This window comes from Petaurus breviceps, unplaced genomic scaffold, assembly GCF_028583685.1.
Source record: "Petaurus breviceps papuanus isolate PSGF00001 unplaced genomic scaffold, PetGlider_PUasm1.0 151, whole genome shotgun sequence".
NCBI lineage: Eukaryota > Metazoa > Chordata > Mammalia > Diprotodontia > Petauridae > Petaurus > Petaurus breviceps.
The window spans coordinates 20,314,868-20,337,417 of NW_027185712.1; the positions used below are offsets into that span (position 1 = coordinate 20,314,868).

The 22,550-nt window shown below is 36.2% G+C and overlaps 1 protein-coding gene across 1 annotated transcript in view; it reads right to left on the reverse strand.

Annotated features, from left to right (window-relative positions):
• Positions 1-296: 296 nt before the first annotated feature.
• Positions 297-22,550, reverse strand: part of CLPTM1L (CLPTM1 like) — a 43,626-nt gene continuing 21,372 nt past the window's right edge. The window contains exons 11-17 of the mRNA XM_069076454.1: positions 22,397-22,447; positions 21,356-21,438; positions 18,557-18,591; positions 17,028-17,083; positions 9,281-9,325; positions 6,136-6,251; positions 297-3,403 (exon numbers count right to left, since the gene is read on the reverse strand). Of these exons, the coding sequence (XP_068932555.1) occupies positions 3,319-3,403; positions 6,136-6,251; positions 9,281-9,325; positions 17,028-17,083; positions 18,557-18,591; positions 21,356-21,438; positions 22,397-22,447 (471 nt within the window). The 3' untranslated portion in view covers positions 297-3,318. The remainder of the gene's footprint in view (positions 3,404-6,135; positions 6,252-9,280; positions 9,326-17,027; positions 17,084-18,556; positions 18,592-21,355; positions 21,439-22,396; positions 22,448-22,550) is intronic.

Genomic DNA, 22,550 nt, shown 5'->3' on the forward strand with positions numbered 1-22,550 from the left:
AGGATGCAGATACCAAAGATATTAAATTGAACAGGAAGTGAATGTTCAATATCATACTGGTGAGGGCATAGAAACATGATATCAAGAATGCTACTGTAATTTAATGTTAATAAAATAAAGTTTGTTAGCATAAAAAAAAAGTCAAAAGGAGAGTGAAGAATCATTGCGTTGATGAACATACATGGAATACTAGTAGTCTTAGCACCAGCAGGGATCTTAAAGATTTTCTAGTCCAAATCCCTTATTCGAGTTTAACTTGTTTAACATCTTACCACAGAGAAGACAGATGCACAAGCTACCTTACATAAATAATTTATTAGCACATGGAACACAGAAAGCATAAATAACTAATGCATTCAAAGCCTTACAATGGCTAATTACTTTAACAAACAGCCTGTAACTTACTGATTACACACTTTTAAAAAATATAATGTAATCTTAGCAGTCACAGAAAAAAGTTCCACATGCTGAATCATCACATTTCATTTACAACCTGATAAAGAAAAAACTGGGTACTGGAGATTCATTGACTGATCACTGAGTATCAATGCTGTAAACCTTCTAAACTCAGAAATGAAATAACTGGGAGAGAATCTGTCCCCAGTCAATTCTAATTCACTGGGGGATTGTTACTTTGAGGAAATTTCCACAAGGACTTAAAAAAACAGGCTCATTCCATACTCTGTTGTAAAGTTAGGTCATGGTCTAACCATAATAATACCTTTATGATTATTTGTCTAGATCATGTGTCAGTTTTGAAAAAAAAAAACTGAGCAGTAGATTTGGTGGCAGAAACAATGCAGCACCTGTTAGTAGCAATTACATCAATCTCTCAGATTAAAAAAAAACCAGTAGATATTAAAAATATGAACTGACACACACACACACACATATATATATATACACATGTATGTGAAGAAACAGTAATATCAGCAACATGAATATGGATTTCTTAGTAGACTTTCTAAAAATACCACGCTGCTGGTTTCTAACCCTAAATGACAATGCCACAAAGTAATGTGATTTTCTTTCCTTTTTATATTTGTCAGGACAAGTGCACAAATTTTCTTAAGGATGTCTTTTACCAGACAATATCAAAACACCCATCTCTTTAAGGATGTAAAGGTAAATTAAAAGAATTAAGAGTGAAAACTTCCAGTGTTGGCACAATTAAAAAAAAATCTCAATAAGCCAAATGTATCCAGGTAATGCATCCACTTAAAAGGCTTTTTGTAAACATTAAAATGTTATTTCTCCTGACTGAAAATATCTTAGTTACTGGCATATCAAAGGGTAGTGTAAGATTAATTCTGTCTATAGGACAGATCTCATTACAGTAAAACAAATAAAAATCCAAGCAAAAAGAAAACTGCAGAAATTGTGGGCTGTGCGAAGGTAAATATACCCATTGGGTATTCTGAAGCTTATAAAGCGCCTTGAGCGCATCAAGTAGGAAGGCACTATATAAATGTAAGTTATCTGAAATAATCATTTACAAACCAACAATCTGTTTTAGCATTTATTTTTAAATAGAGAATTTGAAAATGTCAACTTATTAACTAAAGTGATCTTCCTTTTTAAATAATCCAGGTGAAATTCACACTTACTGGAAATCTATTAGTACCATGGACTATTAGTTGAATTTTCTTTCAAGTTTTAAATTAAACATCCACTCAGCATTTCCAGTCTATAAAGTTTTGGTGTGGGGAAAGTAAGCATGTTACAAGTGGATTTTGCATAGTGACAAGATTGTGTGATTTGCTTCAAAAGAATGACTTATAAATGATGCTCTTTTTCCATCAAAATTAATGAAATCAGAAGTACAGTCAGTGCTTTTTAATGATGCACTCCTGTACAAGTCATTTTTAAAACTGTTCACTTTAACCCAGCATTAAGACACCAGATTGAATGAAAAGGGAATTTAATGCTGACCTTCCTGTGCTCTTTGCATTTGAGATTACTCAAAGCATGTGCCAGGAACCTCAATTATTCATACATATACAGATATTGATAAAGGCACATTTTGAAGAGAGCTCTTCAAGGACATCATTTCACTGATCAGAGTGAACTTCTTTTACTGATTTCTACCTCCCTTTTAAAAACATTGAGTTGAAGAAGTGGGTTTTTCATAATGTTTTAGGAAAGTGATGAAAATACTAGGCAATAAGTGTATAATATTACAGCTGGGAGGGACCTTAGAGATTCATCTTGTTCAACACCTCTACTTTATGGATGTGGAAACTGAGGCTCAAAGGTTAAGTGACTTGCCTTAAGTCACACAGCTAGTTTGTGGCAAAGGCAGGCTAGAACCCAGGATCTCCTGACAAATCTTAGGCAAATAAAAAGTTATGCATGCATATGACACTTTACGACTTTAAACAAACATGTTTTGGGGCAGAAAACTTTATATAAATAGCTTGAGAACACAGATGATTAGAAAACTGAATGAGAACTGTGTGCTACATATATATGGATTACTAGTTTCAATTTTTTGAAACACCAATCTCTAAAAAAAAAATAATGAAAGAGTAGTAAATTCATATTATTTGTTGATTTCTTGGGAAAAGTGAAACTTTAAGTATCTGAATGATACTCTTCTTATAACAGATCAAGAAAAATAAAATAGACAGTAAAATTTATTTTAAAATGCACACACACATTCAGCTTTAATACAACTAAAATAAATCCAAAAGGGGGGGGGAAGCTATTTGATCCCAAAGTGTCAATATGGAATGATTTCATATAGATATCTGGAATTTATGTAAGGTGAAGATTTAAATCCTAAAATAAAAATAATTTTAAAAGCCCCGATCATAATGGAATTTCTGACATAATTTAACCTACAGAAATGCTACTTATCCCTGCTAGAGTTTCACAGTATCTGGCCTATTTGATGTTAATATTTGTTAAGTCACTGGCACGGGGTGCTGATTCAGCAGTTGGTATTCCATAGCCAAAATCTGTCATGCACCATCAAGTGTGACAAGAGAAACACCAAAAAATTTTGTCTGTTTGAAACCGATGTTTAAATTTTTCATGGAAAATAAAGTTTTAAGTGCTTAGCAGTGACTGTTAGCTGGTATAAATATTGGCAGCCTCCTTTCCAATGATAAGTAAATCAAGAGATAGATCTATGAGAAACATTCAAATATTTTGGCAATGCAGAAGATGTAAATGTCCACGAAAAATCCATGAGACGCTTCCAAAAATACTCAGTTGCTTGACAATCCAAACTTTACTCTTTGCTTAAAGAAGAAAAATAAAAATTCAACAAACATAGCCAGTGGCAGTCCCAAGAGTGGCTTCTTATCTCAACGATTAATCTCTGTGCGGTTTTCTTTTGGGTTTTTCTTCATAAGACTCTCCATACTCATTAACTCTGCTCTTATCCACAGGATAAAGCCTGAAATAAGACAGTTTTAACAGAATTATTCTTTTCCATATGGCATTTTAAGTTGTAATTATTATCTTCAAGGAGGGGGAGAGGGAAGAACGGCAGAAGATTACACTTGATTAATTTCCCAATATCTTGTAATAGACTATGTAATCCATATATTGTTAATCAGTACAAGCTAAACAGTGTGAACACATTAAAAAAGTGAAATTTCAGACTTGACTGCCAATGAATCCAGGAACCTGAAGTGATAACAATACAGTTGTTTTTGTTTAAGTCTACTTTTTTAACAATCAAAGTTTAAGTTTGTTATTCTTCTATTAAAAAAAAATGCAAACAAATAAAACACTCTGAAAGACAGCTATTCAAGGGAAGGAGAGGAGGAAAGACAGGAAAAGGGAGAAAGGAGGTAGAATAAGTTCACCTCCGTCAGGAGAGAGGAAACCTTGCATTCACTTTTCAGCAGTTGAGGAAAAAAGAAAAGTTCTTTAAAGTTCATAACCTTTTTTTATGGAGACTTATCAGTTACTAGAAATTAACAAGTCATAAACTGATGAGTTCTCTTTCAGAATGCAAACAAAAGATTCAACTGTGACAGTAGGTAGGAGAATCAAACTAAAGATTATGTCCCCTTTTTGTCCTCCATTAATATTACAGAGAAAGCTCAGCCCCCTTTCTACATCATCCTCCCCCACCCCCATCCTTAACTCATACTTTTCTACTAAGAGACTATTCACTAGGAGCTCCCCTCTTCTCTACATCTCAAAACTCTTAGACATAACAGCTCCTCCCTTCCCCTCCCCCCCCGCCCCAGGTTGCTTTCTCCTTTAATCCAATGTCTAAGGAAGAGGTGATATTTCTCCTTGCTAAATTCAACTTCTTTATAAAATACCTTTGGATTCCCCCCTGTCTTTTCCTGAAGATTGCTCCCATAATTATCTTCTACCCCCACCTCCCATCGTCAATCTCTTATTTACTAATTTCTTCCTTGTTGCCTACCAATATGTCTAAGTCTCTCCCAACCAACCTTCACTAGACCCTATCATTCCCCCTTCCCTGTCAAGTTACTGCCCTTTCTCTTTCCTCCCTTCTTCATCCAAACTCCTGAAAAAGCATTACATTTGTTGCTTTCACTTCAAGTTCTCTCTTCTCAACGCTTTGCAAGCTGCTTCTGACTTTATCACCCAACCAAAGTGTCCAACAATCAAGTAATCGCTGGATCTGATGATCTTTTCTCAGTCTTCATCATACTTTGACCTCTCTGCTGTATTCAATTTTGTTTTCTCCTCTTAGATACTTTCTTCTCCAGATTTTGTGTGATTGCTCCTGATTCTCCTATCTGTAGGAACCTTCTCAGGCTCCTTTAAAAATTTTTTTATCACCCCTATACACCACCAGCGTCCAGTCCTGAACCCACTTCTGTCTCTGCACTCTCACACTTGGTTGGTAACCTCATCAACTCCCTTCCATAGGTTATATGATTCTGAGACCTGCATATGCAATCTTTGTTCCAAATGAAGATCTCTAACTGACTACTGGACTTTTGAGATTGTGTCCCCCAGGCCTGCATCACCTTCTCTCATTTCTGCCTCTTAGAATCTTTAGTTCAAGAATCACCTTTGCCAAGAAGCCTTTTCTGATTCCTACAGTGTGCTAGTGCCCCACCCTAAATTACCTTCCTCTTTTTATGGAAATGTTTATATATATATATATATATATATATATATATATATATATGTGTGTGTGTGTGTGTGTGTGTGTGTGTGTACATTTTCTCTCCTGAAAGAATGTAAGCTCCTTGAGGGCAGAGACTTTCATTTTTATCTCTGTATGCTCAGTGACTGGCACATAACAAGTACTCAATAAGTGCCTGCTAACTGATTATAGTCTTTGGAATATAGTGGGCAGCCAGCTGGAAAAGATTCTCTTGGACTGAGCCACTGAAATTATGCTGAAGGAGTAGCTGGTATAAGTCTTTCCTTGTAGAACATATGAAGATTATCTCACTTATGGTATATCAGAGTGCTGTGATTTTTATAATCAATACTATTACTTAAACAGAAAACTCTAGAATGAAGGGCAATCATGCTATAAAAATGAGTGTCATTTTTATTACCACAGTTTCATTTCAGAATGTCCAACTACCTTTTCTCTAATTCTGTGCTCCTGAAGCAACTTTCTAATTTGTGGTTTGGTCTCTTGAGTGGACTAACCCTCCAGGAGGTAGTGTCCTATTCAAATTTACAAGTAGTAGTTACTCTGATAACTCTCATTAAAAGTTGATAATTTGGGATTCTAATAGTTTATTGTTTTTTTATTAGCTTGCTTAGTATATAAATGGTTTCCTAGAGTGGGACAATCTCAAGCGAACTAATAACATCCAATTTCTAAACTCGTAAAAACTGAAGACAAGCATTTGGACCTATGGTACTTTCACAAAGGTACAAAAATATCATGAGTCCTGGCACGCACAGAGTCTATACCACAATTTTTAAGGAAACATTCTACTAAATAAAATATAGCTAGGAGTGACATTTCTAAATTTGGCATAATTATTTTGATTCAAACTGCTAGTGACCTAGCAAATAAACTAATGAAACTACATATAGGACTAGTGCTTGCAAATGCTCATTTTTCAAGTGAACAGTCCCAGTTTATGGCCCCAGGTCCCATAAACAAACATGTAACAGCACATTAAAAGCAAAGGATGGGAACACAAAAGTAAATGGGGAAAAACTCACCATCTTTGGTAAAGGTAAACAAGAAATACCACATCATCCCTAAAACATGCCAGCCTATGTGATGTTGGCATAGTGATGATAAAAGCAAAGATATCATCAATGAATGTATTAAATGCCTGCAAAAGTAGAAGGAAATTTAGGTTATTAAATATTTGTTATCATATCCATTTCTATGACCTGAATGAATAAGACTGAGTAATAATTCAGGTGAATATTCTGTGGCTTGGCTGAGCAGAAATAGAAACAAAACAGCGGAAAATGAGCACTGATAATTATATTTTACCCTTTAACACTTCCTCGTATACTTTTGTTATTCTTTTGTTTTTTGCTTTTTGGAGGGGGGAAGGCTGGGCAATTGGGGTTAAGTAATTTGCCCAAGGTTACACAGCTAGGAAGTATTAAGTGTCTGAGGCTGGATTTGAACTCAGGTCCTCCTGACTCCAGGGCCGATCCTCTATTCACTGTGCCATCTAGCCAGCCCCTATTATTCTTCGAGCATATAATATCCTCACTTATTGAGAGTAGAAATTATTTCAACACACTAAAGACTTAAATGAATGCAAGAATATAAAAATCTTCTTGTCATTGACTAAAAGTTAAATAAAAAGGAAAAATGTGCTCTACAGTCTAAAACATTAATAAAGCGTACCTTAAGTTTTATCCAACTAAATTCTAAAAGATACCTCTATCTTTAGCCTATCAGCAGCAATTTCCTAGTTAATTTTAGTTCTTATACTGTACAGAAAGACTAAACCTAACCGTAATGGATGCTTCCCTAGTCTGTTAGATTACATTTCAAAGTGACCAACTAGCAAATGGATATGAGATGCCCTTGTTTTCTATAACCAGTCCTACTTAACCCAAGAGATGAGTGGAGCAATCTGAATCACTCAGCAGCTTGCAGAGTAAAGTTCAAAAGGTAGTTTAATGAAAACAGTAGGTCACAGGTGATCATTTGTAAGGTTTTCACCAGAGATATAAAAAAAATTGTAATCTATTTAATGAGCTCACAGAAAAAGTCACTGGGCTGCCACTGAAAAAACACATCTGGAAATCCAAAAGCAACAGATATTAAGTTGCCTCATTGTTCCTCTCAGACAATAAATTGACTATGTTATATATTACAACATGTAATATTATAACAGATAATGTAATATATAAAATATATAATGTAATATGTAATAAATGTATAATTTAACTTTATGCTGACAAGTTACTGTCAAAGTACAGAAAAAAACACCCCACCTTAATGAAATAAATTAACTTATCATCAGGATACACTGCAGAGTTCTTTCACTATCTTTTCTAAGAAGAGAAGAAATCAATCTCTAGAACACAAGGAACTACTATGCTCACCACTGAACAGAATGAATTGAAACAGATCTAGGTAATACTGTGCATTCTTATAAAAGCAGGTCATTATAGGACTTTTAAAAACCCAAAGAATGATGCTCTGGTACAGTCAAATAAACAACTATTTCCCTCCATAACAAAAAACTTAAAAGTACTTCTTGTTCTAAAACGGGACAGTGTTGTACTTTCAATAGTAACTCAAAGTCTTACTATATCCTTTCCATTATGGGATTTCCTATGATTAATTATGGTAGTAAACTTTCAGAATTATGCTTGACACTTATACTTGATTTCTGATTTGTGTGTTTTAAAGGAAAAAAAAAAGATTCCCAAAGTACTTTCCTAAAATGATAAATGTTGGAGAAGATGTGGGAAAGTTGGAACACTAATTCAATGCTGGCAGAGCTCACAAGTTTATCCAATCAATCTAGAGAGTAATTTGGAACTATGCCTAAAGGGCTATAAAATTCTGCATACCCTTTGACCCAGTAATACCATTTCTAGGGCTGTATCCCAAAGGGATCATAACAATGGAAAAAGGACCCACTTATTCAAAAATATTTATAGCAGCTCTTTTCATGGTGGCCAAGAATTGGAAATTGAGGGGATGCCCATCAACTGGTGAACAAGTTGTGTATATTAACGTAATGGAATACTATTGTGCTATTAGAAATGATGGAGGACTACAGTAAAACTTGGAAAGACTTATATGAACTGATGCTTAGTGAAGTGAGGAGAACATTGTACACAGTCATAGCCACAGTGTGAGATGACTGATTTTGATAGACTTAGCCCTTCTCAGCAATGCAAGGCCCTAAAACAATTCCAGAGGACTCATGATGGAAAATGCTATCTACATCCAGAGAAAGAACAATAGAATTGGAATGCTGAGCAAAATAGACTATTTTATTCTTTGTTTAGTCTTTTTTTCTATCTCAGAGTTTCTCCTATTCATTATAATTCTTCTATGCAACATGACTAACATGAAAATATGTTTAATAGGAATGTATATGTAGAGCCTATATCATATTGCATGATGTCTTGGGGAGGGAGGGAGGGAGAAAATTTAAACTTACGGAAGTGAATGTTGAAAATTAAAGATAAATAAATAAGTAAATTAGGGTGGGGGAATAAATACATTAAAAAAAAAAAACTTTCCTAAAAGAGATTGGGCATATATTTAAAATTCAGAAGAATTTGTAAGATGTCAATATTGTATAATTATTTTCTGTTTGAAAGCTTTTCATGTATATTTGGTATATACATACATACATATATATATATATATATATATATATGGTTATAAATCAAGGTAATGCTCTACAACCACTAAAATTAAAGGATGATTTATAAGTTACTGTAGGGAATTTCTTTTAAAAAAATAACAATTGTCTTAAAAAATTTAAAACTATATAATAAATTGGCAACATAAAATTTGAAGTTATATATCAAGATTCACTGGTCTTAGAACATCTTTGAGAATTCTATCTTTCTTGCTTAACACCAAAGGATAATCATGGCTGATATACCAGCATAAAGTCTTTTAGAAATAAACAGCTTACACTCTCTTTTTCTCCCTTCTTTTCAAATGTGGGTGACTGTAGGTATGAAACTCTGCCGTAGACTCTATTATGTTTTCATTTAGTTTTGATGAGCTGTTTTCCTTTTTTTTAAATTTGTTTAAGACTCTCTAAGGAGGGGAAAGAAGAGGGATAAGTTTGGAAATGAAGGGGAAGTAGAAACAGCTGACTATACTACATTAAAAAAAAAAAGAAATAACACCTTTACTTACTTTGTATGTAAATGCCTTCCAAGGTAAATGTGCAACAGATTTCATCTAGAATAAAAAGTCACAAAAGTTACAGTTGGATCAGCATATAGGTAAAGAATTATAAAACGGGGGAAAAAAACAACAAAAAAACCCAGAAAACACAGCATTTAGGAGGTTCTCCTTCCAGGAGCCAAGATGGCGGAATAAGAAGCCAGTCGCTCTCACCCTCCCTTATTGACCTCTGAAAGCCCAAAAAATACTGCCCTAGGAAAAATTCTGGAATAGCTAAGCCAGCAGAAACACAGGGTGCAGTAGTCTTGTAGGCCAGGAAGTGTGGGGGATTAACAGGAAAAGCCCCTCCTGCTCTGGGGGAGGAGGAGCAGTACAGGACAGGAGGCATCCCGGTAAGCCAGCAGTAAGCCCCACCTCAGTAAACCAGAAGGAGATCTTGAGCCGCAGGGTGAGGGAGCAGGCAAGCACCAACACCAGGACCTGAGTGTCTCAGCACAGGCAGGGGAATCTGTAGACACCAGCTTGGAAAACGACCACATGTGCCAGCATTCTCCAGTAGCCAACTGTCCCAGTGCTTCAGCACAATTCCAGGAAGCACAGCTCCAAGCAGCACAGCTCCAGGCTGGCAGATATCCTTCGGCAGCCAAACATTAGAGTGCAAAGGCTGGGTGAGCAGGCATCCCCCATGGGCCAGACTCCCCACCCTGAGAACTCCAGCACTGCTGACCCCAGATTAGCTCTAGGTGAGCTGCCAGACCCCTAGAGCCTTCAGCTGCCAGCACCTAAGGCCCCAGCACACAAAGCCAGTGACCAAGTCAGCCCAAGAAGCTTGGTTCAGTGCCCCAAGTGCTCCAGCAAGAGGGCTCATCTTTAAAAGTCAGGAAAAAAGCAAACACCATGAGCAAAAAGCAGAAACAGACAATGACCACAGACTCTTATTATGGGAACTGGGAAGATCAAGGCACAAATTCAGGAGAGGGCAACATTGTCAACATACCCACATCCAAAACCTCATAGGGGAATATGAAATGGTCTCAAGCCCAAGAAAGCCTTCATAAAAGAGCTCAAGAAGGATTTTAAAAATCAAGTAAGAGAGATAGAAGAAAAACTGGGAAAAGAAATGAGAAGTATGCAAGAGCTTGGAAAAGGAAGGACAAAACTCGACAAAGACAAGAGTCTTTAAAAAATACATCTGGCCAAATGGGAGAAAAAGTACACTGAAGAAAACAAGTCATTAAAAAATACAATTGGGGGTGGCCAGGTAGCACAGTGAGTAAGAGCACCGGCTCCAGTGTCAGGATGACCTGGAGATCGAATCCCGGGCTCAGACACTTAGCACCCACCCAGAAACATCTGGCCGTGTAACCTTGAGCAAGTTACTTAACCCCAATTGCTTAGGGGCAGCCAGGTGGCTCAGAGAGTAAAAGCACTGGCTCCAGTGTTGGGATGACCTGGGGATCAAATCTGGGCTCAGACACTCAGCACCACACCCAGAAATAATTGGCCGTGTAACCTTGAGCAAGTTGCTTAACCCCAATTGCTTAAAAAAAAAAAAATACAATTGACCACACAGGAAAAAAGTACACTGAAGGAAACAACTTCTTAAAAAGTAGATTTGGCCAAATTGAAAAGGACACACAAAAACTCACTGAAGAACTCCTTAAAAGTAAAATGGGCCAAATAGAAAATGAGATACAAAATCTAACAGAAGAAAACAATTTGTTAAAAATTAGAATTGGAAGGCAGTGCTAAGATGGCAGCGCAGAAGCAGGAAAACTCCCTGAGCTCCCCACATAGCAACCTCAAATACCTATAAAATATGATTCTAAACAAATTTTGGAGCTACAGAGCCCACAAAGTGACAGATAGAAACAAATCTCTTGCTAAAGGCAGCCTGACAGGTGGACAGAAAGGGTTCATCACAGCATGCTGGGAGCCAAGCCCAGCCCCGAGGTTTTAGCCCCAGGACAGCCCAACCAGCAGCTGCAGCTGACTTCAGGAGAGTGGATCACCAGCAGCAGTGGCAGTTTCCAGAATTATCAACCCTTAAATGCCAAAGAAAAAGTGAGAGGACAGTGCAGAACTCTGTTGGAAACGGGGGGGGAGGGGGAGGAGGTGCAGTCTGGCCTCTGCCCCTGGAGCGAGAAGTGGCGGAGGTACGTCAGCCTTCACATGGCTGCTTCAGAGCTTCTGGCCTGCAGATCGCAGGGGGACCAAGTGACCATTCAGAGGGTAACTGCTCTTGCTTTAACCTGCCTGGATCTGGATCGCAGGCTTGGGTGGTGGTCCTGAGGAGAGTGACCAGTGACCAGAGCATTTGGGGGCTCTAGAGACAACACCCTCCTAGTAGTAGCTCTGGCAGATGCGAAAATCCCACAGATTTGGGAAAAAGCTCTCCCCTCTGGAAGCAGAGTTCTACTGTGGCAAAGAGCTCAAAAGTCAAGTAACTGAGTGGCAACATGAGCAAGCAAAGGAAGAAAAAGCAAGCACAGCAGTCAAACCTTAAGATTCCTTTTTTGGGGACAAAAGGATCAAAGCATGGAACAAGAGGAAGACAGTGAAGTCAGAACTCCTGCACCAGAAGCTTCCAAGAAAAATGTGAATTGGTTACAGGCCATGGAGGAGCTCAAGAAGGATTCTGAAAATCAAGTAAGAGAAATGGAGGAAAAATGAGGGAAAAGAAATGAGAATGATGCAAGAAAATCATGAAAGGAGAGTCAACAATCTGACTGAAGAAAATAATACCTTAAAAAATAGATTAACTCAAATGGCAAAAGAGGCCCAAAAAAGACAATGAGAAGAAGAATGCCTTAAAAAGCCAAATTTGCCAGATGGAAAAAGAATTTCAAAAGCTCACTGAAGAGAATAACTCCTTCAAAATTAGATTGGAGCAAATGGAAGCTAATGACTTTATGAGAAATCAAGATACTATTAAACAGATCCAAACAAATGAAAAAATAAAAGGCAATGTGAAATATCTCATGGGAAAAGCCACTGACCTGGAAAATAGATCCAGGAGAGATAATTAAAAAATTATTGGATTACCTGAAATCCATGATTAAAAAAAGAACCTAGAAATCATCCTTCAAGAAATTCTCAAAAAAAAAATTGCCCTGATGTTTTAGAACCAGAGGGAAAAACAGAGCTTGAAAGAATCCACCGATCACCTCTTGAAAAAGATTCCAAAAAAGAAAATTCCTAGGAATATTATAGCCAGGTTCCAGAGTTCCCAGGTCAAGGAGAAAATATTACAAGCAGCCAAGAAGAAACAATTCGAATATTGTGGAAACACAATCAGGATAACACAGGATCTAGCAGTTCTACATTAAGGGATCAAAGGGCTTAGAACATGATCTTCCAGAGATCAAAGGAGCTAGGATTAAAACCAAGAGTCACCTACCCAGCAAAACTGAGTATCATGTTTCAGGGGAAAATATGGTCATTCATTGAAAGAGAAGATTTTCAAGTATTCTTGATGAAAAAACCAGAGTTGAATAGAAAATTTGACATTCAAATACAAGAAGCAAAAGAAGCATGAGAAGGTAAACAGGGAAAAGAAATCATAAGGAACTTATCAAAGTTGAACTATTTACATTCCTACATGGAAAAACAATAATTGTAACTTATGAAACTTTTCTCAGTATGAGGATAGTTGAAGAGAATATAAATGTATATATATATAGGAGAGTATATGTGCATATGAATACATATGTGAGTGTGTATATATGTGTGTACAGGTATACATAGACAGAAGGCACAGGATCAATTGAATAGGAAGGGATGATATTTAAAAGGTGAAATTAAGAGGTGAGAGAGGAATATATTGAGAGGAGATTAGGAGAGACAGAATGGGGTAAATTATCTCAATTAGAAGAGGCAAGGGATAATTGTTACAATTGAGGGAAGAATAGGAAGGCAAAAGGGAATGGATCAATCTTAACTCTTACTGAATTTAGCTTAGAGAGGGAATGACATACACACTAAATTGGGTATCTTGTCCCATAGGAAAGTAGGGGGGAAGAGGATGAGAAGGGGGATGAATGAGGGGAGGGCAGGTTGGGGGGAAGGGTAGTTAGAAGCACACACTTTTGAAAAGGGACAGGGTCAAAGTAAAGAATAGAACAAGTGGGGGGTGGGATAGGATGGAGGAAAATATAGTTAGTCTTTCACAACATATCCACTATGAAAATATTTTGTGTAACTACACATTTACAAACTATATTGAATTGCTTATCTTCCCAGCAAGGGTGGGTGACAAGTGAGGAAGGGAAAGAATCTGGAATTCAAAGTTTTAAAATCAAATGTTTAAAAAAATATATTATTTTTATTATTTTTTACATGCAACTGGGAATTAAGATATACAGGCACTGGGATATGGAGATCCATCTTGCCCTACCAAGAAAGTCGAAGGGGGTATGGGAGAAGATACGGGAGAGAGCAGATTGGGGGAGGGGGTATACCATGGGATCATTGTTTTGGGGTGGTGGGTAGGGGAAAGATGGGGAGAAAATTTGCAACTCAAAATCTTGTGGAAATGAATGACGTAAACTAAAAATAAACATAAGATAGGGAAGAGGATCTCCAAATGAGAAAATGGCAGAATAACAGAAGAAACATGATGAAAAGAGACTATAGGAATGTCTACAAAGAACTAAAAATCTACTCGGTGGGTTAAACTGGGTAGTCAACTTATTTGGTCTAATTTAGACTGGGACTATTTTTCTGTTTCTGTATTTCAATCAAAAAAATGTAAATAAATTAAATAATATTCACTGTTAAAAAAATAGAGTTGGGCAAGTGGAAGCTAATGACTCTGTAACATAGTAAGAACGTCAAATAGAAAGAAAAGAATGAAAAAATAGAAGAAAATGTAAAATACCTCATTGGTAAAACAACTGACCTGGAAAATAGATCCAGGAGAGACAATTTAAACATTATCTAGAATAATCTAGATAACTGATGCAAAAAAGGGCATGGATAGCATCTTTCAGGAAATCATCAAGGAAATTGCCCTGAGGTCCTAGAATCAGAATGTAAAAGTCATTGAAAGAATCCACTGATCACCTCCTGAAAGAGGTCTCAAATTGAAAACGCCAAGGAATATTCCAGCCAAGTTCCAAAATTACTAGGTCAAAGAGAAAATATTGCAAGCAGTCATAAAGAAACAATTTAAATATTATGTAACCACAGTCAGGATTATGCAGGACCTGGTAGCTTCTACATTAAAAGGTCAGAGGGCATGGAATACAATATTCCATAAGGCAAAGGAACTTGGATTTACAACTAAGAATCAACCACCCCACAAAACTGAGTATAATCTTTCAGAGGAGATAGACATTCAGTGAAATAGGGGACTTCCAAACCTTCCCAATGAAAAGATCAGAGCCCAACAGAAAATCTCATCTTCAAATATAAGACTCAAGAGAGGCATATAAAGGTCAACATGAAAGAAAAAAATAACATGTTCTTATTAAGGGCAAACTGTTTACATCCCTACAAGGAAAGATGACACTTATAACTCCTAAGAACTGTATTGTAATTATGACATTTAAAGGTGAAATATACAGACAGAGGGTGTGGGTATAAGTTGACTTTGATGTGATAATGTAAAATCTAAGTAGGGAAAAGGGATTATACTGGAAGAAGAGGAAAGGAGGAAGTAGAAAATGGTAAATTATTTCACATGAAAAAGCACAAAAACCTATTACAGTAGAGGGAAAAAGGGGGGGAGATGAGCATTATTTGAAGCTTATTCTCATCAAATTCAGCTCAGAGGGAATAACATAATCAGTTAGGTATAGAAATCTAACTTACCCCTGTAGGAGAGGAAAGGGGAAGAAAAGGGAAGGAATGGATAGAAAGGAGGGAAGAAGTATTAAAGGTAAAGGGGAAGAAAAGGGAGGGGGCTGGTAGGAGGGTAGAATGAGGGAGGGGTGGTGGTCAAAAGCAAAATTCTAGTGAGGAGGGAAAGGGAGAGAGGACAGAAAAAAGCATAAACATAAATTGGGGGGGAGGGGAGGATAGGATGAAGAGAAAAGACACAGGTAGTAATCATAACTGTGAATGTGAATGGGATGAACTCTCCCATAAAACAGAAACAGATAGCAGAGTGTATTATGAACCATAATCCTACAATATGCTGTTTACAAGAAACACATCTGAAGCAGAGGGATACACACAGAGTAAAGGTAAAAGGCTGGAGAAGAATATATTATGCTTTAGCTGAAATAAAAAAAGCAGGGCGAGCAATCCTGATCTCAGACAGAGCAAAAGCAAAAATAGATCTAATTAAAAGAGATAAGAAAGGAAACTAGATCCTGCAAAAAGGTACCACAGACAATGAAATAATATCATTACTGAACATATATGTACCAAGTGGTATAGCATCCAAATTCTTAGAGAAGTTAAGTGAGTTACAGGAAGAAAGAGATAACAAAACTATACTAATGGGGGACCTCAACCTCCCCCTCTCAGAACTAAATAAATCTAACCACAAAATAAACAAGAAAGAAGTTAAGGAGATGAACAGAATTTTAGAAAAGTTAGATATGGCTGACCTCTGGAGAAAACTGAATGGGGACAGAAAGAAATATACCTTTTTCTCAGTGGCATATTGCACCTACACAAAAATTAATCATGTGTAGGGCATAAAAACTTAATTCAAATTAGTATTTGGCCCCTAGACTTGCCCTTGGGTTATCAATATCCTGTCTCATCTGCAAATTCTTCAAGGGCTGGGATTATGCCCTAGACCCTTCGTGCTCTTCCTTCACCAAGCATACTATGGATACTTGATAAATATTTGATTGGTACTAAGCCTTACATGATTACTTGAGGAGGTGGAGGTCATTTTTAAAATTTCTTAAGGAAGCTTTTGGATAAGAAATTTTCATTTAAAGAGCCCAGTTATTATCCTTGATATCTGTCAAGAAGGTATATTTCTATTCTGCAGATGAAGCAAGTAAAGGCCAGGAGCAATTGGCAAAAGAATCAAAAGGGAAAAACTTTTAACCTTAGTCTTAATCTCTAGCCCAGGGCTCTGCACAAAGTACACACTGCTTAATAAATGTTTGTTGAATTGAACAGAAGCCTCTTGCCCAATAGCAAAGCCTCTGGGACAGAGACAGGTCTAGAGAAGCCCATAGCCCTGTACTCCCTATCTCTTTCCTGGTGTCAAGTTTCACTCTCTAGTTCTGTTAAAAAGTTGATTTTTGTCGTGGTGGCAAAGAACTGGACACGAAGGGGGTGTCTAAGAGTATGACTGAACAAATGACTTTATATAAATACAATGAAATACTTTTGAGCTATAAGAAATAAAGAGGTATTTTCAGAGAAACCTGGGTAGACTTGTAAGAACTGATGAGAACGAAGTGAGTAGAAGCAGAAGAAAATACAATCAACACTGTAAAGCCAAGCAACTTTTGAAAGACATAAGAAGTCTATCAAACCAATGACCAATCAAAGTTTCAGAGGACTGATGATCTTTGTTATCTACCTCCTGATAGAGAGGTGATGAACAAATGAGGTATATAGAATGGATATATAAATGTGGGAATTATTTTTCATGACTACATATATTCATTACAAGGGTTTTGTTTTTCAAAGGGGAGCATGTGAAAGGGAGGGAAAAGACATGTATGTTTGTTGGAACAATATAATTAAAATTTTGTTTAAATAAACTTTAAAAAATAAAAAAACATAAAATTCCAGAAAACAACCTGGAGACTACCTGAATAAAAACATGCTGGTATCTTACCTTATAATTCACAAATAGCTGGGGCAACATAAAGAGAAAACCGAAGGCATATACTCCTAAAGGAGAAAATACAGACACTTGATGAAGTCTGTGAAGTAGTCAACATTCCACAAGATGCACAGTAGCAGAGTGTAGAAAACCGAACTTGGTGTCAAGCAGACATAGGTTTCGCTCCTGCCTATGAGTCATACTAACCATGTGACAGGGCAAGACCCTAAGACTTTTAGTGTCAACTTCCTAAAGCTGAACTGCAAAGCAGTTTCTGATTTTAACTGAGAGGAGGAAGTTTCTTTCACCAATGAAATCAAAGATTCCATGGAAAACAAATTACAAAAAATATTTGTTTTTTTAAATAAAAGGTAGTCTATTCATCTTTGATATCTACCAGATCATCATTTAATACGAATGTAGTCCTATGGAAGGTCTAAAATATATACTTCTGTCTTAAAGTGTATTGACTAGCAGATTTTTAAAGGTAAAAAGTACCTGGTGTAAAACTAAAATTTTTTGCTAATCAAAGTGACTCATATAGGTTAGCTATGATTATTCAACATGAGCTACAATTTTATGTAACTGAAATTTTATGGATTTTTCTTCTAAATTTTTCTAGGAAAAAAAAAGATAAGATCAAATACTTACACCTTAGCTACAATTATACATCTGGTTATTTTGCAAAATTACTATTCTAGTAATACCCAACATGATTCTCTTTCTTTTTCTTTCTTTCTTCACTCCACATATCATATCCTTACCTGAGAGTGCTCTGCCCAAAGGGAATATAATTTTTTTTTTTTTAAAGCAATTGGGGTTAAGTAACTTGCTCAGGGTTACACTGCCAGTTATTTCTGGGTGTGGTGGTATCTGAGCCCAGATTCAAAATTAATAGGTGTCTTAGTCTATCTGAAATTAATACATCAGATGAAAAGGATTAGGAATAAATGTTAAGTGATAATGAAGAAAGATACTTAATTGTACACTTCAGAGATTTCTTGTCTTCAATTTTGTGATAAAACATTTTCTTTAAAAAAGATGTTCACACTGGCCTGGGAGTCAGGAGGACATGGGTTCAAATCCGTCCTCAGACACTTAACACTTACTATCTGTGTGACCTTGGGCAAGTCACTTAACCCCAATTGCCCTCCAAAAAGCAAAAAAATTTTTTTTTAAATGTTCAAAGCTTGTTTTTATAAGTTATATAAACTTTTGATATAAATATAAATTATGTTACAAATGTATGGGGCTTTGAACAATGGTTCATTATGGTCAGTCACAAGAAAAGCATATGCCCTTGGAATTAGAATGCTTACTCATGAAACACTATCCTCTGGTGACTGCACACCTATATTTGGCTGTATACTAATCTAGTGGCTGTAGGGGTAGTTCTGAAAGAGTTGGGCCCTTCTGGGAATTGAATCACAAAATAAACTTCAAGAAATGACATATTTTGTATACTTGATCACCAAAAATCTAGCCAAGAAAAATAAGATCACTCAGTAAAGAATATACAATAAAAATGTTTAAAGACTTACCATTGACAAAGCTGTTGATTAACCAAGAATACCAGCTTAAAAAAAATAAACAGAAAAATTAGTTTATTATCAGCATTACTTCATTCTGTACTTATTATATAATATTCTTTTTAGATTCAGAGAAAATGGCCATAAGTAATGTAGCAGAAGTACCCTTGTTGGTAGAGGCTATGGCGAATAAAGATGACTACTGGGATATACTCAATATGTAATAAAAACTCAGGAAGTATGACAAAAATTGAACTTAATGGGAAAAAAAATTATTCTGTAAAAAGTTCAAGCAACAATTGGCTTTTCTTTCAATGCTTATTCAAACTTCTGGTTTCACTGAACTCATCTTTCCCCAATGGTTGCCCTTTCTTTCTTTCTTTTTTTTTAAGCAATTGGGGTTAAGTAACTTGCTCAAGGTTCCACGGCCAGTTTTCTTGTGTAGGTATTAAGTATGTGAGGCTGGAACTGATCCTGGGTCTCCCGACTCTGAGGCCAGTGCTCTTACTCACTGCGCCACCTGGCCGTCCCTGGTTGCTCTTTCATACTACTGAGGTAGTGAGGTAGCACAGTAGAAAGTATAGGATACAGAGTCAGGAAGATGAGTTCAAATCCAGCTTTAGACACTTATTAGATGCATGACCCAAGACAAATCATTTAATCTCTTTGTGCCTCAATTTTCTGCTCTGTAAAATAAGAGACAAATAACTGCACCTATTTCCCAGCACCTAGTTTCCCTTATGTAAATGAGATATCTGTAAAGTTCTTTGCAAACCGCAGAGTGCTATATAAACGTTAGCTGTTGCTACTTAAGTCTATCTATACTACATACGAGAGAACAGGAACCTGAAATTGGACCAAAAATGTTTCCTTTCTAGGTAATATTGCCTAAATTCCAATGCCTTTATTATTTTTTTGTCAGTGAATTCCTCTTACTTATTCTTGGAATTGGTTTGGATCTTAGAGTGTTCTTCATCATGAAAGAAGGCATAATGATGCTTTGTTTATTACTTGAGCATAATTTCACCGCCCTCCAAATTAATTCACTCTCTTGAAGACTAGATAGGTCTTTTCAACCTTGGCTTAGGGCATGTTATAATGTTATAATAATAGGTCCAAGATCTTCAGAATACAAACCCTACCTCTTAACTACTAGTTTTCAGGATTACTTAATAAAGTCCTTCTCAAGACAACTCTCTACTTGGTTGATTATCCAGATTATTCACATGGAATTAACGATCCCGGCTCCCTCTGTTCTTGCTTGTTACACACATGCTAATCAGAGAATGTGTAAGTGATGAACAAAACCAGGCAATTTTACCACTTATTAAGTAGCAGTAGTAAAAAGTTTGGAGGAGGAAACACGCTAAATTGGCTAAAAAGAAATGTTTGAAATGTTCTAGCAATCCTATTCTTCATGCTTTCTTGTGCCTAATTAATTTCACATATTTGATTTTATTTACCACAATAATGTCATAACATATCTGAGAATAGGATTTTAACATAGTCACACTTTATCCCTAATCATTCACAATGATTACCAACAGTCCAGACTTGTAACTTCTAGACTTCAGAGGTTAAAGAACTATACTTTAAATTAGTTTGAAACTCTTAAAATTAAGCTCACTATAATCACAGAGCAATTCTTTCGTGTTACATATGTAACATCCTTCACTTAGTTCTTTAGAAACATGGACAGAAGGGCAGCTAGGTGGTGCAGTGAATAGAGCACTGGCCCTGGAGTCAGGAGGGCCTGAGTTCAAATCCGGCCTCAGACATTTAACACTTACTAGCCCTGTGACCTCGGGCAAGTCACTTAACTCCAGTTGCCCTGCCTTCCCCCTTCCAAAAAGAAAAAGAAACAGGGACAGATAAGATGACTCTCTTAAAACTCCTTCCTTATTATGAAGAAAAACTGGTTTTGTTAAGATGAAAGATTTTTCCTCATCTGTAAAATGAAGGGGTAAGACCAGATTGGGGAAAGTAGGTGATTCAGTGGATAGAGAGCTAGGCCTGGAGTCAGAAAGACCTTAGTTAAAATCTGGCCTCAGATACTTAAGTAGCTGTGTGACTCTGGGAAAGTCACTTAACCTTGTTTGCCTTAATCCACGGGAGAAAGAAATGGTAAACCAGTATCTTTGCCAAGAAAACCCCACAGTATATTCCATGGGGTCACAGAGTTGGATATGACTGAACAACTGAACAACAAAAATGACCAGATTACCTCTACAAGCTCCTCCAGCTCTAAAATTCTGATTCAACCCATTATTTCAGAATCCAAGGGTGGGGAACCTGTGGCCTTTTAGGTCCTCAAGTGTGACTTTTTGACTGAATCCAAACTTTACCAAACAAATCCCATTTGTTCTGTAAAACTTGGACTCAGTCAAAGGGCTGTGGCCTTGAGGTCACAGGTTCCTCATCTCTGGTTTAGAGAAAATAACCTAAATTTAATTATATGAGTCACTGAATTATTTGTAGAGAAGAGTAGTTAATACCAAGAGCTCACTAAAGTATTCATCACTGTCAAGTGAGTGAAACCACCTGAATATATGTATGAAGAACATTTCCTAGTTAACTATGTCCATTTAATCTTTTGGTATCCCTAGGTCAACTAGTAAGGAAAAATACTATTACTGATCAATGCACAATGGTGTTTTAAATTCACAACTATTTCTTTATATGTCAATTTACTGTTGCTCTTGCAAAAAAAAAAAAGGTTAACAGTCATCATCCTACCTAGTCAGGTGGTCAAAATGACTTTTCTGCTGAACTTATTACCAGTATTAAATGGGATACTTTAAGGAATCTTACCTTTTATATTTGACATTTAGGAGTGAATAAGCTGCACCTCCAATACATAGAGGGTACAGTAAATAAGACAAGTATTTCATAGCCTGGCAAGGAATGAAAAACACTGGTCAGTGTAGAGTTCACAATATGAAACTATTTGAAACCCATTTCATATAGCTAATGGAAAATGTGGTTAAGGAGGAAAGAACCCAATCCATGGCAGAACAGTTAAAAAAAAAAAGAATGAACAGACATCTGGAATTACATTCTCCCAAAGAAAAAAAAGGTATGTAATTTATTTTAATCACTAACTATTTATTTATATTCCAGATTGAATTGTTCATTATAATTCCTGGTAAACCTGGAATGAGAACTAAATACAAAGGAAAAAACAAAACTATTTCTATTTGGCTCAAATGCCATTTATTATTCAAAATATACAACCATAACTACCCAAACAACAATTACCAAAAGATATCATAGTTCTACAAATACTGGGACCATTTTTCTATGGATTACTCTGCCAATGTTATGATAATTATTTTTCCATTTCAGCACTGAATTAGAAAATATATAAACCTATATAATCTAAACTATGAATAACTTATACTAATACAGTTTCAATGAAAAAGACTGGAATGGGTAAGAGAGATTATGGAATCTCCCTCAGAGACTTTTAAAATGACAGAACCTCTCATCTGTCAAGGATAACATATAGGCAGATGGCCTTGCCTTTAAGGCACTGGGAAAGTCTAGATGACTTGCCAACATTCCACTCAACCCTAAAATTCAAATAAACTGTTACTAAGAATGACAGTGTCACACTTTTTTTTATTATGTGTGAACCATTTAAGCAGAAAAAGTTACCAAAGTGCATTTTATTAGTCAGCATTTTAAACATGGATATTAAAATTATATTTTTAAATTGTTACTATTATTTACTAAATTATTCCTCTCCTTAACCCTCCCTAAAAAAAGCCTTTAAGATCAGTGTGATACTGCAGATAAAATGCCTTGATTGAATGTGCACTAATACAGTCTCATTTTAAGACATTATCTTACCTGAGTATCATATTCCTCAGTTTTTCTTTCAGATTCATTGTAAGCTCCAAACTGTTTCAAATTTTAAAAAAAGTTATAATTAGTTCATTTATGGAATGATTATAAAGTCTATTTAGTTACATATCTTATAACCCAATGATGTTTAATGGTAGGG